This window comes from Lepisma saccharinum, chromosome 16 (genome assembly GCF_977018435.1).
Source record: "Lepisma saccharinum chromosome 16, izLepSacc3.1, whole genome shotgun sequence".
NCBI classification, from domain to species: Eukaryota; Metazoa; Arthropoda; class Insecta; order Zygentoma; family Lepismatidae; genus Lepisma; species Lepisma saccharinum.
In genome coordinates this window covers 55484088-55504475 of record NC_139244.1, presented here as the reverse complement: position 1 = coordinate 55504475, position 20388 = coordinate 55484088, and the positions used below count along the sequence as shown (strand labels likewise).

Here is a 20388-nt window from a genome sequence, read left to right as displayed (position 1 = left end):
TATCTCTATGTGGATGTGAAACGCCTGGGAATTTCTGTACAAATTGCCTACACACGTCTCGACACGAGTCTGTTTTCACGTAAGTGTCATACACAAAAAATCTTTGTTCTAACGTGAACCTTGCGGGTGGCATTCCAATCGTCTCACTGACACAACACACATACACACTGCAATAACACAAACAAGTAACGGCAAGTAACCAAGAATAACACTCTTGCGCACAGTTCGAAATTAACACGTTCTTGGTTTACATCTGCTCGCCACTAAATTCACAGCTCTGTCTTCATCTAATCGCGAAGGAACAAAGAACTCGAGCTCGGAGATTTCGGATTGCAAGGAAGCTCACGAAAACCATTGACTTTTAACGGTTTCGTCTGCAGCGTAATCTTGATACAGTGTTGCACATTCGAAACCTCCAAATGATCCCCATCGACACAAAACTCTTTCAAGGTAATAACTTAAGCAGGACGTTACTGGTCAAAACTATGATTAAAATGTTTTATTATCGGTGGCTCTTAACATCGTTTCTAAAGCGTATTTATTTGTGTATATAAGGGCAGAACTTGGATGAATTACAGAATAACTTTTGCGTGTTATAACACAGGTTAGTACTCGTCTTTTGCAATATTTATATAATTGTCTGCGTATGTCCATAAAAATAAGCGGGCATTGCAGGCCGGAAATGTCGGCATCTCCGTCAGCACCGCCCGCCACGCTTCTCCCGATCTCTCGGCCGAAGATCGAAATGAACGCACGGTATATATATATATATATATATATATATATATATATATAATATATATAATATATAATATAATACACACACACACAGGTTGATTCAGAATTCCCTATTACACACTTCTAGGGGTTGTAGAGGGGACTTATTACGTCAAATTTTGATAAGGAACCCATGTTCGGAAACATACCGTTTTGGTTCTACACAGATGACAAGATCACATAATTTCACATCTCCCGCTTTACCTGCGTAAAGAGCTTTACAAGAGCTGCTCGATGTCGCAACCCTGAAGGTCGAAGGATGTTTGCATAGACATGCTCAAAAATACCTGGTGTGTGCTGAATCGTGTCTGTTGCAGCCAGAAATCGTGCAACCAGGTATTCCTCCGACACTACAGGAGTCTCATTAACAAGACTTTTCATGTGACCCCATACGAAAAAGTCAAGAGGAGTTAGATCCGGCGATCCTGGTGACCAGGGAGTTGGTCCACCGCGACCTATCCCCGTATATTTGATTGAGATGTTGTCGGACGTCATGGGAAAAGTGTGCTGGTGCGCGATCATGTTGGAACCACATGTGCTGTGTAAACAGATTGTAAGCAGAGGACGTTGGAAGCAGCACATATGACATCAGGTGACTGAAGACGTCGCCCTCCGTCAATGTGGGTTGCCTACCATGAAGCGGGAGATGTGAAATTATGTGATCTTGTCATCTGTGTAGTACCAAAACGGTACGTTTCCGGACATGGGTTCCTTATCAAAAATTGATCTAAGTCCCCTCTACAAACCCTAGAAGTGCGTAATAGGAATTCTGAATCACTCTGTATATATATATATCGTCGATGTTTTCACGAACTGGCGAATGTGTCAACTCCCCTGCATCACGAACCGGCGAATGTGCAAAATATTGATTTTGAGAAAAACGAAGTTGAAAGTAGCCAATTTTGCGTTACTTGCGAATAATTGAAAAAAATATTCGAGCTAAACTATATTTTGAGATAACAATAAATGCTGTATGAGAAGGTTGTTCACATGAGAAAGAACACCGTATAAAGAATTTTAATGAACAATAAATGAACAAAGGATTTCATTGAATCTATTCGTCAGTTCGTGAAAAAAATGGAATATTTTTAGCTTCATTCGTCATTGTAATTTTCACTAAAGCTGCGAATTCTACAGTTCAAGGCTAAAAATTTCAACTTATTTATTGGATATTTATACAGAGTTAAATATTAGGCCAATCCTTAATACACTAATCATAACATACACCATTAACAGTTTAATACGTAACAGTGAGAAACAGAGAAATTCACACAACACTAGACGTACCCGCAAAAAATTTCAAGAATAATACAATTCAGGAAATAAAATGTATGCAACAAAATAGTAATACATTGACCAACACTACTCTGTTATCAAATACAAATAGACGCAAAATGGTTGTACAATTAGTGAGGTAATCTAGAAGTCTTTATAATTCGGATGAGAAATTACTGGTATTACTCCTTGACATAATGACTGCAAGTCCTGGTAGTTTTTCATGGGCAGTTATGGGTTTGAAGTAAAAACCCTTGGTGGTAAAGAAAAATGGCATTTTTTTTATAAACCATTCGAAATAATTTAGTTGCAAGAAGTAAACCAGATGATTGCCAGTTTCATTGAAAGTCTCAAAATATAGACTGTACATTGTTCCAATAGAAACACAAATAACAGTGCCTTACATGTTTTCTGATATCTTACAAATGGGTTATATTTCTTATGAAAAAAATGAAGTATAAAACGTTCGGCATCTGTTAGGCAAAATATAGTCGAACTGACACATCCTGAATGGATTGTAAAATGATATGTTTTTCTCCACGAAGTGGTGAATTTCATATTCGTCGGTTCGTGAAATTATCACAATACTAGTTTTCATATTCGTCAAAACGTTGTCCATCTTTATCTCCTAAGCAATATTTAATAGAAACTTGAAACTTTGTGAGAGCAAAGTACAAGTTGTTCCAACATAAACAGCGTCAAAAACTCAAAATGTCAAATTTTGCACATTCGCCGGTTCGTGATGCAGGGGAGTTGACATATTCGCCAGTTCGTGAAAACATCGACGATATATATCGCCGGCTGCGTGCTGTTTTGTCGTATGTCTACTTTTGTTATAGATGAGTTGATGACGATATTGTGTTCCGTACATGTTAATGCGTCGCCCTGCGTATGGCATGCATGCGTGTTAGTCCTGTCATCTATTTCATCAGTTCATTCATAATTTTCAGCGTCGCGATTACTTTAGAGAAGCGGAAAGCGATACATTACGCAAAGTGGAAATGGATTCGGAAGAGACGGTGACCTCCGCAGTTCAATGTAGTCACCGGTAATAAAAATAGGAAACTTAAATCCTGAAATACTAGCTTGCTTGCAAGGCGTTATGTGTGTTGCCTACCTCTAAGGCGAAGGTCGTGATTTGCCATTGAAGATTTGCTATTGAGGTTAGCTCATCGCCGTAGAGTTAGGCAACAAGCATAACGCCATGCATGGAAGCGAATATTTTTTCGAATTTTGTTCAGAGTCTGAAGAATACCTTGCGGTTTAAACGTTTATGGTGTGTTTAATATATAAAAATGGATGTATGTGTGTATGTTTGTTCTAGCATAACTCTCGAACGCCTGGAGCGATTTCGACCTAACTTGGAACACATATCACTTTCCACCCTAGGGGTGGGGTTGGGAGAGGGTGACGTAAAAATAATGGAAAACGACCGATATTAGTGTGGAATCCATAGTTTTCGGGGTCTCTGCGATGAATAGTGACACTCGCAATGCCGTTCAACTCCAAAACACCCCTGGCACCCCTAGGGGTGGGTGTGGGAAGGGGGTGACATGTAAAACGACCAATATTAGTGTGGAATCCATAGTTTTCGGGGTCGCTAAGATGAATAGTGATACTCCCAATGCCGTTCAACTCCAAGTTCATTTTACACTATACAGCCGGGACGCGATAAGAAGCGGCGTGCAATCAGAACGCAGAATGTGACCAAATTCTGTCTCCTCGTTGGCTGCCATGTGGCTGGGGGTTTTCTGCGTTGCCACGTTCGCACAAACAGTCGGACAGGCTAATCAGCTGTTGGCAAGCTCGGGGAAAAATTAAGCGTCACGCGAAATTAAACACGTAGGTATCAGTATGCTAATATATGTTATTTCCGTCGTAAAGTGATAATTTAACGAATCTAGAAGTTTGAATCTGAAGTTTCTTGTAGGTTAACGTTAACTTCCCGTGTGAATTTTACATTCTGGCAAGCATGAAACATTTTATCTTCCTGCTCTACACAGCAACCGAAAACCTTCACTGAAAGAAACTCTGTTGTGTTTTTATTATGGTACATTGTATCGTATCACAATTACCAACAAAAGAAAATGAGTTTTGTGTTATGAACAACTGTGGCAAATAGTTCTCCTTTGATTTCATGCCGCCTCTCTTTGCCTTCTTTGTCACACCGCGACGTTTGTCTTTTTCGCAACTCAGTACCGACCGCAGCTATGCCCGCCTATTGTTTTTGTATATGAAACTCGCCCTTTGTTTTGTAACGACATGTAATGTATACTTCTGTGACATAGTTGAAGCTTCAGAACGTACAAATGAAATGTATTTCTTGAAAATTAGGGCGAACAACGTATAAACAAATTACGTACAACTTGGTTTTTTTAAATTATATTTTGCGGAACGTACAAAAATTTACCTTTTATACAGAATTTCACTGAACTGAGTTACTGTATTACAGACAAGAATTCATCAAGAACAAATCAATTGTGTGTGAATTGATTGATTGATTGAGTTGGTGTTTTAAAGTCCACTTTATGCACACTACGGCTAATCTGGAATGGACCTACAGTTGGAAGTGGGTTCCGAACCACTATGTGCCTCGACAGGGTATCAAACCCAGCACTATTTGATTACAAGGCGACGACGCTTACCCTACCACTGTACCATCGGGGAGGCACATGTGGGTGTGTAAAGTGAGATAATTTTAAAAGCTACAGGATAATACAGGCTCTGGCAATACAGAGTTCAATGAATTACAATGAAACGCTGGGCAATTGCTCAATTTCCTAAACATTAATGATACATTTTGTACATGTGTAATTAATGCTTCGATCTACCTGTATGTAAAAACATAAAAAGTGAATGAAAGAATGGAAGTAGTAGTTAAAGAATCAGTTGTTTTTGCTGAGAATGAGAACAATGGAAGGGTCCCGTTGTTGACTGTTTACCCAGATGTTTAATCCTACACGTGTTTCTGTGGACTCGCGAAAATCCTGAAGTAGGTCAATCCGGCAACTGCGCGTCGCTACCAGAGCGGGTGGTTCCACGCCGCTTGCTAGCGCGTCCCGACTGTAGTTAGAATTCATTATATTCCTGTCTAATAGAAGATTGGGATAAATATATACCCGGGCAACGCCGGGCAGTTAGCTAGTTTAACAATAAATTCTGCCTTGGTCAACATTTTGAGTTTTTTATTAAACATTGAAAGGAGGCTTAATAGTGTTAACACTTCAAGAAAAATTACACACGTCAGGTGAAAAGTTTTTATTTTTCCGACGATGAGCTGAAATCGCGTGTAAAGTTTATTGTTCAATCATGGGAACTCGGAACATGTCCTTATACATTTTTACTGAACTTTGACGTCATGCAGCTCCATTCGACTCAAATTCCCACCAAATACAAGCTTTTAATATTTAACATCAATGTACGAGAAATTAACTTACCGTGGACCTGCGATCAATACAACATGTCGTGCGTAGCATATGTCTGTAATGTGTTTTTGTATCACGTTTAGTACCTCCCTTGTGTGTTGTCGGTTTTCCTGCGTAGCACGTTCAGATCGAAGATGTCCAATCGATTGCTTGGTGCTTCCATTTAATGTTTCATGCCCTGCAAACCTAAGAAGGTTACAGAAAGAAGAATGGAAGACGCGCAAAGTTGCTGTTGTGCACAAGGCACGCAAATATCGAGCGATCCTGAGGGAAACACACATACCAGCCGACAAGGACATGTTTGCTCTTAATGTTGCATGCGTGTGGTTCACGAGGTGGTCATTGGGACGCTTACGTTTCATTTGGATTTGCTACAACTTGTAATGACGTAACATCTTAGCACTATTTTCTATTAAGTGTCTGAGTGTGGATATTGTTAATAGGAAGGAACATATTGTTCAGGTAACTGTTCCTTTTAATTAGGTTCTAACTTCTCGCACAAGACTCTAGCAAGCTTCGTGTTCTGACGTCGGCACGGAATGCCTTCGCTGTCAGGTTAGGCTTGCTAGGTTTATAAATAATACATTTTCAGTGTGTTTGTGCTAAGAGAACCAAACCTAACAGCGCTGACGTCAGAACACAAAGGTTGCTAGAGACTGGTGCGATAAGTGAGACCCTTTAATCAGTTGTACGTATCATTCAGTGTGCTAACCCATATATATTTGCGAGCTTCTAACTGCTATTTTCGTCTCTATATAAATCATAAACTAACGCTGGGGCACGGTCAGTGTAAAGGTTAATGTTTTATGAAAATCCAAATCTTTAAAACGTATCCATATTTGAACTACTTTCTCGAACTTTTACAGCCAACCTCCGTGGCGGAGTGGTTAGAGCCTTCGAGTCCCGGTCTGGGTATGGGTGTTCTTTTCGAGTGTCCCTTCATCAATTTCATCATATCATCATCACTCATACTCATCTTCGCGATTAACCAAAACTGGCAGAAAGTTGACGCTAAATAACAAAAATCTTAAATCATGTGCAGATTAAGCAAGAAGACGTACTAGGCCATTTCACTCTCCAAAATATATTTTAATAATTTTTATATATTACTTTCTCCGTATAACGATATATATTATGGAAAATCTAAACTTAATCATAATTAGTTGACTAATTAGTTATCGGGAGTTCTATTCTCGATGGAGGCGCTACGATAGTAGTTCGGATTCCACTTTAAACTGTAGGTACAGTGGTGGTAAGTTTTAACTTGGATTGCTTCAGCAATTTCTAATAGTATAAACCTGTTTGACATTATTTTAATATCACCTTTGTGCGTGCGATCTTGGGTTCGACTCCCAGTGTGAGAGAGCTCGAAAATGTCGCAATAATAGCTGACTCCGATCTGGAAAATCAGAATACAACAATTAAAAGCCTCTTGGCAGGCATTGACCCTCCAAGAGCTGTAGCGCCACCTATTTTTGTTTAGTTTTAACCGAGCCCATAACATATTATTAACAATTTTACGTATTTTTCTTACTACCCACCTACCGCGTGGCCAAAATTAAATTTTCCGTACTCACAATCATCTGGAGTCCGTTCGAAGCAACGTATTGCCCTGAAATTTGGTATAGAAGCTATGGAAACGACCATGGGGAAGCGAATGCCGATGGATAAAAGATAGTTCAAATTTTCACCACCAGGTGCAAATGGGCCGCTTAGAATTAAGTTCCCCCTACACAGAGCCCTCTGGAACTCGGTCGAAGCAACGGATTGCACTGAAACTTGGTATAGAGGCTATAAAGACCATGGGGAAGCGAATGCCGATGGAAAGAATAGTTCAAATTTTCACCACCAGATGCAAATGTGGCGCTGAAGTACCAACAACCAGTAATTTGAGTTTATGTCGACACAGCAGTCTTCAATATGCACCCTGTCAACGTGAATGACCCTTTGGAAGTGTGATCAATGGACGGACGAAGTGTTTTTCGACATATTCACTGTGCGCCAGATTTCAACCTGGCGGTGAACATTTGAACTCATTTGTTCTTCATCATTTGCTTCCCCATATACTCCATACCAATTTTCCGCTCAATCCGTTGCTTCGAACAGGCTCCAGAGGGATCTGAGTTTGGCTACTTTTATTGTGGTCACCCGGTGCATGTCCAGAATGACGTCATTGTCATGTCGTTTATTACAAATTGTTTACTTCTTTACTGCATTTAATTCGCTCTGTTTACAAATGTCACTTGTTTCAAGGAAATTGAAAGAATCATTCTTAGATTGAATTTCTGCTTACGTCACAGGTGTGGGTGGTAATTCGATTACCTCCATGTCTGAAGGAGCGAGGAATGAAACCAATGCCGATATAGAAGCTGCACCTTTGACCTTAAGAGGCACGTTAATTGATCCGAAGAGGCAGGTCGTAATAAAGTTAGGGAGGAGCATTCTCCCTCTCCTAATCATATCTGTTTCATGTAGGAGTCTCTCCCACCCGCTGTTTGGTTCAGTCTGACGAAGTGATTATTTTTTTCTTTCCGGTGTGCTGAATTGTTGAATGCGATGTACTACCATGAACTATCAGAATCCATCTTAGTACATTATTTGAGTAGCCATACTCATTGAAATTCCTCGCATCATGGTCCCGCCAGCAAAGTTCTCTGATTCGAGTCCCAGTGCGGTCGTTGGTGTAGAAAATCAAAGTTACTTTAGGGATGGTACAGTCAACGGCAAAGATAACAGTAGACAAATTGTCCATCATTATTTTCATTACTCTTTATTCCACACCCGGTGTTGTTTTAAGGAATGAATTTCTGTTGATACAAAGCAGATGTTGTCCTATGCCTAATGACGTTTTTACTTCAATTCACGATCTTCATATTTTGGAATGAAAATGGTGATGGACAATTTGCCTACTATTTCTTTTGCCGTTGCGTGTACCAGACCGAGTCGGGTTCGAAAAAAATAGAGACCAGAACGAAATCCGGCCTTTCGAGACTTTTCGAGACGATACAAACCTCTATAAAGTCGAGATAAGATCAAGGCCTAAACGCACGCCCATGAAAAGAGGCGGCTGAGCGATGTTGCGCTGGTGCCACATTATGGGAAAAGCAAAGCGAGAGCGGGACACAAGTCGCTGGTTCCAGCGCACTGCGTGGCAACGTCATCCGGGCTGCGGTGCCTAGTTGGAGCGTCAGACCGACCTCTCTCCGAGGCATACAGTTGCCATCTCTGATCTTTCGAGCAAACACTGTCAGTTTGTATCACATGGATGACAAAGACCAACTCTATAACGAGATATTTCATTCTCTTAAACCTCCGAACACAAGGGATTGTGCTCCGACGTGGCAACAGCGCGAACTTCTGCCACCCGCCTAATCTCATGGCCACGCGTTTAGTGTTCGAGACTCTACTATATTGAAATATTTTAAGGTAAGACCTGTAAACCATAAGCACATTGAACACCGGTTCGGACCCTACTTTAAACTATAGGCGCAATCCCGATTAGCCTTTATGTGCATAAAGTGGACTTAATACAGAGGTTGTTCCGTCTACGTTTGACCAATTTCGTTCCTCCCCCCCTCCCGGGCAGATTGGACTCACCCGAACTGGCACGTGGTGTCCTGCAGTGTTGTGCAGTGACTGTCTGGGAAGGGAGTTGTTTATCCGCGCGGACGAAAATAACGCACAAAATAGGACCATTGTTGTGAGTGTTGTGTAAAATCTTTTTCCAAGTCTGTGGGTTTCCGCTCTGTGACCAACATGCCGCCCAAACTAAGCTGGTTTTGGGAAGGCTATGTTGTGGCTCTTTATGACGCCCAGTTTAGTGTTTCTGTCATTAGAAAATTGTGCAAGAAGAATGGTTGCAACATCAGTTTAAGTGGAATAAAAAATGTCATTAAAAAGTACAAGAGCAACGAAGCTCCACCATTTGGATCACCAACGAAGTTGCCTAGGAAGCGGGCCAAATCCAAGGCCACCCCTACCATGCAGAGGAAACTGCGCAAAATTGCAATGCAAGAAAATCCGCCAACACAAAGGTGTATGGCTAATCGTCTTGACGTGTCTTTGGGGACTGTGAGCCGGACCTTACACCATCAACTCAAGCTGGAAAAAGTCTGAAAGCTCGATGCCATCTTCTCAAGGATGCCCACCAAAAGGAACGAAAGTGTAACGCCCGGAAGCTGTACGAACGGCATCTGGCAAAATAAAGGTGGAAGCACGTCGTAACGCTCGATGAAGCATGGATTTACCTTTCCGACTGCGGTAAACCGAGAGCCATCATGTACCGAGAGAAAGGCGCAAAGAACTTCAGAAAGTGGTCCGTGTATGTAAAGAATCCTTCCCAAAAGGGTTCATGGTCGTTACTGGCTACTGTTACTGAGGTAAACTGAAGATTCGTAGGGTGGCGAAGAACTGCAAAATAAACTCGCAGTATTATCAGCAGCAGATCATGCGGCTGATCTACGAGCATGAGATTCCAACAATGTACGGAAATGATGCCAATCTGGTGCGCATTCACATGGACAAGGCCTCATCACATACTTCACGATCGTCCCTCGCATTCTACAGGGAGACGGAGAAGGCAAGTGGTATACAGGTGATACCTTTCAATGAGGTACCTGTTAAATCTCCAGACGCAAGTCCTATGGACTATTGTGGATTTGGCTTGCTGAAGCGGGCTTTGGGAAAACGGCGTGTGACAATTGTGGAAGGAGTTTGGAAAGCTGTGCAAAGTGAATGGGACAAGATTCCCCTCCCAGTTCTTCAGAGAAGCCTATTACAGTGGAAATTACGCTGTCGGGCTATTGTTAGGAACCAAGGGACACACATCGAGCACTTACGGACCTGGCGCCATGGATTCTTCTAAATTTTTGGGTAAGTCAAAATTGGCCAAATGTAGACGGAACAACCTCTGTACAACAATTCCAATTCAAACGAGTTTAGAAATTGCTTCAGAGCCGCGATGGCGGTTGGGACAAATTGAGTTTATTACGGCAGGCCTATGCAACGCTCAGTTAGCATGGTTAGGTCGCTTGCCTTAAGTAAAAAATAACAAATATTTCAAAGTCAAAAACATTTTTTGTATAAAACGTACTAAAAATAAGCACATATTTGGTGCAACCATATCATTTCAGTGAAAATACTGGAACATTCGCGGCGCTCCTGTAAGCCAGAGGCCGCCGCTGTAAATAATTCAACAGCTAAGTCTCTCAGTTTTATTGCAGTTGACTGTACATTTGTGCGCCTTAAATTGGAAGTATTTTTTCTTCTTCTCAAAAGCTGAAGCTATAATTAAGTATGTCCAAACAAGATAATTAAGAAAAGTTGTTTCTTACTGGCCTCTGTACGCTGTTAAAGTTTGTTCAGTGACACGCTTTGTATGTAGGGACTTGAAGTTTTTCTTTTATTTCCCCCTAAATTTGGATGTTATTTTTTACTGCAATTCGGTGTTATTTTTAGCAGTTCAGGACTAAATTTGGTGTTATTAATTAAAAATCTGTGTTATTTTTACATGCATTTTTACTGTTCCTTCTATGCTTAAGGTTTTCACATGGTTTTAGTTTTGGGAAGGGACAAATTTTAGTTTAATGACAAAGAATGGAAATATGGCTTATCTTTGTGAGATATAACCAAATTTCTTGCATTTGGAAAATTATTTAATCTCATCAGCCACTAAATATGAAGTGTTTATTGGATGATAACACCAAAATCTTTGAACACAATCATACACATCACATTTCCCTAACAATGCCAAAAAATCCCTCTGTTACCTCAAAATACAGTTTTGTGTACGCACACATACACGCAACCCCCCCCTTTCCTCCGAAACAAAACAGGTGCTTCTCCCTGAAAATTTTCCCGTTTCTACGAAATTTCCCTTCTGAGAAGATCCTCACCCCTCCCGACCGAATTTTATTTCAGGACGAGATTAAACACTGTCAGAGATGTCTGCGCCAAACTCCAATGAATGAAGTGTGATAATATATTTTGACTCAAACTATCACCAGGTTCACTACAAATGACAGAATAATGCTTCCGGTAGTTATTTTTGAGCAGGAAATGTTATCTCCAGTTTGTAATGCATATTTCGCGTTCAAGTGTAAAATTAGGTGTTATTCTGAAAAATGATGTAATTCATGTTATTTCGCGATTCCGAAACATGGAAAACCTGCCTCCTTTACCTACCCAAATACATTTTAAAAACTTTATTTTGCTTTCCTAAACTTTACGGTGTTGTCGTTAAAACGAAAACTTCACGTCCCTTTTTATGTTATTTTTGCTAACTTCAGCCGAAAAGAGACAGATGTTATAAATCGAGTCGAGACAGGCATTTGCATCTCTAGGCAAGACCGAAGTAGGTGATAAGTCTCGTTCTGTATCGATATCATCCCTAAGTTTCTTTCCAAGGGGAAAACATCCAAGCAGCTTTTCCCCATTTTATTGACGGCGGATGGAAACGTGCCTGCTTCTAAGCTCTAGGGATGCGGTTCTGCGTGTTCTACATAAAAGGCTGAGCTCGCAGCAGAAATGTGCTGTAACTTGTTTTTGTACTGTTGCCGATATTACCCTCTGGTGGTACATTTCCCCGCTCATCATGCTGTAGTTATAATTTACGTAGCCATATGTAGGAGGAACAGTGCGTTTGTTTTGTGGCATCCGCATGTATTCACACAATTTGAAAGGCCTATTGTCGCTACATTGAAAATGGAAAATAATGCACAACTGTTTTTTTTGTTTTTTTTTTTAATTCCGAATAAAACTTAATTGGTAAATTTTTAGAAGCCAGTGCACCTCACTCTATATAATTACAGTAACTTGGCAGCGACGTTTCATAAGTCATAACTGGAGACCAGATTTATAGGCTCTAAAATAATAATAATTAATCTACAGGGTGTCTGAAAAGTCCCGCGCCATAGGCAAAATCACAGTATTTGTCAGTGTGCTCTCCGTTGAGTTCTACACATGTTTGTAGGTGGAATCGCAAATTGTTGAGCACACGGGGAACCTAATCTGGGCCAATGGCTTCCCATACGTCCTGGATTCTTGTGCGAAGATGAGCCATATCGTCGATTGAACTCGCTGACAACATCTCGCCGTGAATAACCTTCACGCCCACGCAGCAGTATTATTTCCACAAAAGAACGAAGAAAAGAAAATTTTACCATCTTGCCTATGGTGCGGGACTTTTCGGACACCGTGTATTAATATTGTCCGGCTAACTCGGAAGGAAGATTCTACAAGCGGATGGCGATGTAGGTGGAAACATGCAAGAAACAACGCTGTAGGTTTCAGATCAGTATTTTGTTTCGGAAAAAGTTTCCGAAAATGTTTTTAATAAAATGCCTTTATTCGATACTCTCTTTTTCTGCACCTTCTATATATAATACGCGCGGACCGCATAGAGAACTGTGATTCTGCCAGATAGGTTTTGTTGAAGTTTGTGTTTTGTTTCGCGGGTTTTGCTACATTATCTTAGGAACTATTGGGGCTGCAATGATTGTATTATACCATTTTGTAGCTCTCGTTTTGCTCTACAAAATGAGGCTATAGGATGTATCTGCTCAAGAAGAGTGAAAATCATTTATTTTTCTGTCCAATTTTTTTTTAACAAAACATGAAAGAAAAGGAAGGAAAAATGTGCTGAAGCATCAAAAAGGGGGTGGGGGGGTTAAATGTGTTAATCTCACGAACATGTCCTAAAACGACCGGTATGAATACAACTATTTTTATGGAATGGTGCTGCACCTTAAAATCCGTTCCCTAAGTATCACTCACTTTGTTGCGTTTGTGATTTGCGGTTACTAAGTGTGAAACTTCAATGTTGTTTCAGGAAAGGTTGATTTTCACAGAATCTGACACAATTGTCCACCTCTAACAAGAGAGCCATAAAATGTTTAATACATGGACAAAATCATACGTATTTATTACATAATAGGCACAGGGGTGAGCAGTTACAGGAGAGCTTGGAAGCTTGCTTCGGCATGTAAGCAGTCGGTGGCACGGAAGGAACGGTGAAACAAGAGCAAATCTTGCTCCGTAGCAGTGAAATTGCACACAAGTTGTCGAGCGCTCAGAGCACCCTGCCTTTTGTCAGCCCCTATGATATGTAGGACTTACCGGCTCACGCTAGACTGACACTGAAGAAGCTGTGCCCGTTCGCAAGCGGATTAATACACAAAATCCTGTTGCAAGGTTAAGTTATCTGCAGCATAATCCGTCCTGCTTGCTAGTGGCGTATTTAGGGGAGTTTTAGCCCCCTTCGGAGTGCAGAAGAAAGGTTATCCTCACTTGTTAACTTTCAATACCCATTTTGTAAAGTACCACCAAACATTATGAATTTCTTAACTGCAATGCAACCGTGATTGGAGAGAGATACAAGTTTGCACTTGCCGCCAGATGGCCTATAACGATAGTGGTAAAACTATTAATCTTTGTTTCCATGTACAGGGTGGCCCCAAAAAATTGTTCTACGTTTCGGTTACGTTTATTGGGCCACCCAGTATAATAAAACAATAAAATGCTGACCAAGGAAAACATATTGTAAAATAAGACACTTAAACGTAACGTTTTCACCCTCTAACAGGTTCTTCTTCAGATTTATTTTGTTTAATTTATTTTGAAGCTTTGTCTGAAGATGATCCTGTTAGAGGGTGGAAACGTTACGTTTAAGTGTGTTATTGTACAATAAATTTTTCCTTGGTCTGCATTTTATTGTTTTATTAAACGATAGTGGGTTTTAAGGGATGGCCGTCGACGAAGTCACTTAAGTGTCAACTTCACTTCCACGTAGTGCGTCCCGGTAAACTGCATTCGTGTAGGCCAACGAGGCTCTGGCGTCTGGACCTGCACTCAGTATAATGCTCTGTAGGGCTGCGTTTTGTTCCTAAATATGCTGAGCGCCCCTTACAGCCTCAAATTTTAACACAGGTAAGGAAAGAAACATGTTTTGTTTTTAGTTATTGTATAGGACTTGGCCCTGTACAATGTGACGAGTGCAAATAGCCCAAGTATTGTCTCACCCAAAAATTAAATATATAGCGATAGTATGTGGTGGAAAAAAATAAAGATGCGAAAGTTGAAACTCATTCCAGACAAAAGTTGTCTCGGTTCCCTTACCTAGATGTGCACTAAACATCGTGAATCGTTAGTACATCATGTACAGTTACCGCCAATGAAAACGGGACCCCTATATCCTGAAAAACTCGCATCCTCTCATAGCGTTATGCGTGTTGCCTAACTTTACAGTGGTGGCAGAACTTACTATTTGCTATTAAAATCTACTTATCGCCTTAGAGTTAGGCAACACACATAACGCCTGGCAGGGAAGCGTATATTTCAGGATCTAGGTGTCACATTTTTAGTGCCGGTGACTGTACAGCCGGAAGAAAATTGCCGTTGCTATGGAAACATTAAAACACACCCTAAATGTCCTATGATTTATGTTCTATATGCCAGACAAGCCAAGTAAAGGTAAAACGCAAGAGGTATTGCACGATGTTTTTCAGAATACGTGGTAAATTGTAGGAATTTCAGCATGTATTTGAAGACGACAGCAATTTTATTCTTACTGTACCAATATGACGGTGAGTCAAATTTTCTTATCGAAGGAGTATTCTGATTACAAAACGTGGAGCATTGTAAACACAGTTTGTGTGTGCTTTTTACCTTATTCACATTGCAAATCATGCTCTCTTTTTTTTTTTTTTTGGTATCGACCGTAGCAATGTTCCTTTTAAGCCATTGCGTACTTCGACCTGTGCTGATGCATTTATTTTCTTCATTCCAGGTTCCATAATGTTCCACGTGAGGCGGAGGCCTGCGGACTACCACCCTCGCAAGAGAAAGAAAAAACCCCAGAAGACAAAGTCCAACGACTTGGATTACAGCTACCGATACGAAGATGGGTTCGAGAGATTGCCCTTCCTCTTGGAGCTCAATCCCGGTGAGTTGCCACGCAACCATTTTTCCTTCAGATATCATTTTGCATTTCCTGTCAAAGAATCCAAGGCATTTCCAAGAAATACATAACGGCTGGAAGCTTCTGATTGTAAACAATTGTATGTTTGTGTGTGTGTGTGGAAAGGGGGGACAAAGCTCTCTGTTTCTCCCTCACTTTGTGTGTGTTGGAGAGGAAGAGAGAATGCATGTATTTCGTATTCCTTATTTTTCCTTCGCTTTTCTACGAGGGCAAGTCAGTAAGTAGGTTACAAGCTGATGTGGGATAACTGAGAATAGTAGTGAGTAGTGAAGGTGTTATTAGGTTGCAGCATACTCCAGCTTGATGATATTCAGTTAGCGGGGGGGGGGAGCGGGTCTCCTTTATTGCACAACGTGAGACCAACTTTGTGTTCTGACGTCACACTAAGAATGCCTACGTTGTCAGGTTAGGTCTATAAGGTTTGGATCCCTTAGCATAATAAGTGAACCCAACGTAACAACTTAGGTATTTAGCGTAACAATGAAAGCATTCCGCGGTGACGTCATAACGCAAGGTTGGTCTTGTGTTGTGTGATAGGGAAGACCCGTCGGTAGCATGCATGGGCAGTTCAGTTTAAAAATGGCGACCATACATGAAGGATGTAGGGCCAGAAATATCCGGATTTTAAATTTAAAATCCGGATACGGAAACTTTACTAACCGGATTTCGGAGAAAATCCGGATTGCGGATTTCTTTTTGTCTGCACACACACTAACAATTATATTTGTAAGCCGCCACTTTGTTAGAGGAATTTGAGTCGAGAGAGTTGTAAATGTGCTTCTGTGCTTATGAACAATATTTTGAAGAGTTCCGCACAACATCGTCTTTTGTCTGGCGATTACGCAAGCTCTTGTGGGATAATGGAGGGGTGGGTTGTCTCTCGATACAGTGCTACTTGGAAAGATGGCACCAAAAATCCACCTCGCTCGTGTGAAAATGTTATCTTGAGCTACCCATGACTGGGAGTAATTAACATTCACAGTGAGAATATGTCGATTAAATATGAAGACCTTCTTGAACAAGTGTAGACGAAGAGAAAGCTTAATCTGAAATAGTAAATTTACTTATTTGTATTTAGGCAGCTGATTTATGGCGTTTGGCCTGAAGAAATGTTGCTGCAAGAGATTTAGTTTAGTTCGTGACTTATTTTGGGAGACAATTCGAGTCGTGATATATGTAGTGGCAACGCTAGTAAAAATAGTAAAAATCAAGTGCGGAGAACTAGAGAATTTATTTTTGAAGAGGGGTTTAGTTAAAACTCATAAGTTCATTATATTATTTTTTTCTTGTCTATTTGGGGCGAAGACTTGCTTACAGCAGGGCGTCCACCCCTTTCGTGCAATCACACCTTACGTTACAGTATTCCTGATTAAATTTTAATAAAGAGTCCCAATTTTACCTGCGTGGGAGAGGTGGGTGGAACACCAAAACCACCACTAACAAATGCCCCATTGAAATGAAAATTAGTTGAATCGCATATAAGCAAGCAGTGGTGGCAATTGGGTTCCAAAACTGGTGGAGAGGGGCAATGACTGTAATATATAAGGTTTAGCATAGCACGGGGGCAAAAATGGCAAAAGTGGGGGGGGGGGCAACTGCCCTCCCCCCAATCGCCGCCACTGTAAGCAAGTCGTTCTATCCCCGTTGCTGTAGGGGTTAACAACGCTGCCACCTTTATAATAAGGGGTCGTAAGTTCGATTCTCTGCGGAAAAAAATATGGTTTCCATATTTTTAAACAGTATAAAGCAGTCTTGAAACAAGATACACAATTAACTATAAGCAAGAGTTAACGCACGTTTCGGAGGAAAATAAATACACAAAATTATGGAATAGGACAGCAAGAAACAATCTTACTATAATCGTACAAAATTATCACGAATCATGCCTCCAGATAAATCGCTTTCCCCATGATTTTTTTTTTCAACCTTTACAAGTTTTCAATTTAACCTATTTTATGGCATTTCTCAGAGTGGAACTTTGTAAAACTGTTCCACCCTAATTTTCCGTTTTAATATTTTATTAATGGAATTATATGTGCTTAACATGGATGTCCCTTCTTCAATGAGCTGAATGCATGACATAAATCAGTATTCCCATATGATTTATTTCTTGGCCAACGATAATTGACATAGCTTAACAAAATGTTGGTATCAGTTTCGCGACAATCACATGTATAATCAGAAGTTTGTACCTATGAAATATGAGAGCAAAAACAGTCCGCTCGAAAGCAGAAGGAAATATGATACTTTGTGTTGTATACGATTCCATTGTTTGAGTTCTGGGGCAAGAAGCAGGTACAAGTGATAATATTGTTTTGGTGTCAGAAAACACGTGTGCATTGATCGCGAAATTGTCGAATCAATGACAATTCTGCTTTTGTGCAACAGCTATGGCTGATAAGGAATCTAAAAACTTTATATCTAGTCTGACTCTCCAAGGTATGGAGATACAGTGTATGGTCTTCAAGTTGTGAAATTCTGTTGTGAAAAAGTCACATAAATGAAATTGCAATTAGCGTGTAGAGTCCTATTATTTTCGGAAAATGCCCATCCGACTTCGAATCTATTTAGCGAGCCTACCACCAATGTACAGCGTGAGCAAGAGGGTTAGCGATAGGTGCTGGATTGAGATGACTTAAACGGCTCGCATGTTGATTGGAGGATTCGGAAGTTGTGACTCGCTTCTAAGCTTCAAATGCATAATACACAACAAAACCCCACTCTGCCTACTTTAACATTTGCGACACAAGTACCCAATACCAGATCTTTACTGCCTACGTCGTTGCAGTGGGATATCCTTGTATTCGCGAATTTCATTCCTATACACCTTAAAAATGAAACACTTATCATATCACCCATGTTTTGACGAGGTGTCAGTTCACATGTCCTTACTAGTGCATGCCTTAGTATTCTGTGTGTCCATTTCTGTAGTTTGCCGACGCTCGGCCATGAAAACTTAACTCTGTCAGAATCGAACGTGCTTTCGTATTTAACAGTCGCATGCCGTTTCATCGGTAGAGTGGATCTCTTGCTAACTCTCGTCCCTTATCCATTAATTATATCAACGAGGAAACCAGGCAGACTCCGTACGTACTCGTGAAATTATTATACCGTTAGACCACATTCGGAGGCGAATTTCTATCTTCTGAAACCGAGTTAATAACAACGGGTGCCATGTCCTTTCTTGAGTCAGCAGTGCCAGTAATCTACCATCATAGTAAAAGTTTGAAAGACTCAGTTCAATTATAAAACGCACACTAATCTTCAAAATTATGAAAGCATTTATGGTAAAACGATGGCCTTTTTTAATTGATACATACTCTCGCTACTGGTGTGCCATCTGTACCTGCGTTTTGTGAAATACGTACTTGCTGAACGATGGATATAATAACTTTCAAACTGCATGTAAATGAATGTCGTAAGAAAAATGATATCAAAGGAAAACACAAATATTCGCGTACTCTTTCCAACTGCAGCCTTATAATTTCATTCCGAATGTCTGTCTTCTTCTTGAAAGAGTTTTCACCGACACTGTTAGTTCTTAATTTGATTTGAGACCTCCTCCATGGCGTAGTGATAACGTCGTCGCATTTTAATCAAGGGGTCCCGGGTTCGGTACCCGGTGGAGGCACGTTGCACAGTGGTTCGGATCCCACTTAAAAATGTAGGTCCAGCTTCGATTAGCATATATGTGCATAAAGTAGACTTAAAACATCAATTCAAACTCAATTCAAAAACTCAATATTTTGATATGAAGAGCAAAGGCAACAAGCGATCCTTTACTTCATTTTTTCCTTAAGCCAGTCTCACACGGCAGTTAGGTACGTCCTCACTTCGCCATCGACTTCTAGCTTCGTGTAGAGCTTTCTCTTATTCAGTTCCCGACAGAATTGGAAACAGTCTCTAAATCCATCGTTAATACCATAGAACTACCAATCAGAATTGTGGAGCACACTGGCAGCTGAAGTAGGAAACATAACCAATCAGAAGCGAGCTCTAGGTCACGAGTGCATATGTAATGGCGGCCGCGTGAGATGTAAACAATGTCTCACTTCACATTTTTAAAAGCCGATAACTATTCAACCGAGAGAAATAAAGTTTCGTGTAAAACGTTATTAGGTACAAAACAATGGCGCTGCTTAAATACATATTTAACAACGTTTACTGTACACGTATGAAATAATTCTTTTGTTGTTTCAAATGTAAACACCGTGCAGTCAACATAGATGGTTTAACTCGACGTGCCTTTCATGCTGTATATGTTATATATTGTAATCGCAAAAGCTAGCCAAAAAGTTACATGCAATGCTTGCGTTGCGTGTAAAGTATTATCTATCTGCTATAAGATTTTTGGAAGCTTTTACATAGCATTTATGCTAGCAAAAATGCTAAAGGAAATGCATTCGTCTACAGCCGGCCTTAATGATTGGGGGCGAATATTTTATTTGTTGAAAGAAGAGTCTACTAATTATTTTTGTCTTAAATAAATAGTTCGCGAGTCTAAATTTCCTACTGTGATACTGTTATTTTACTTTCACAACCGACGCGAATACTATTTTGAAGTAAAGAGTAAACACTGATAGCCACATACGCATGTATTTGGCTGTAACAAATAGACAATGCTGTGTGTAGCACCGCAGTATGTAAGTTATGAATTGTTAGTTCTTCATGGACTTCAAAGTAAATTTCACAATAAGTATTTTTGGAGCAAAGAAGTATCAATGAAATATAAATATAATATGGTAACTTAATGTTAATGTAAACACCACAATTTTTGCACTTTGTTGTGAAGTTTGTGTAATTTAATTGACTAGTTAGTATTGGAGGATACATTTTAATACCGTACGAGAAGGGTTTCATTAAAATATACAACTTCTATCATAATATACGGGTAATGCAACTTTATGCTAGTGTGTCCGTAAAGTGGTATATCAA

At 40.3% G+C, this 20388-nt stretch overlaps 1 protein-coding gene across 7 annotated transcripts in view; it reads left to right on the top strand.

Moving 5' to 3' along the window:
• The window catches only part of cno (adherens junction formation factor afadin), a 446647-nt gene that overhangs the window by 260197 nt on the left and 166062 nt on the right, over positions 1-20388 (top strand). For all 7 annotated transcript variants that reach the window (XM_083138204.1, XM_083138208.1, XM_083138207.1 and 4 more), the window contains one exon: positions 15262-15417. In XM_083138204.1, coding sequence (XP_082994330.1) covers positions 15262-15417 — 156 coding nt within the window. The remainder of the gene's footprint in view (positions 1-15261; positions 15418-20388) is intronic.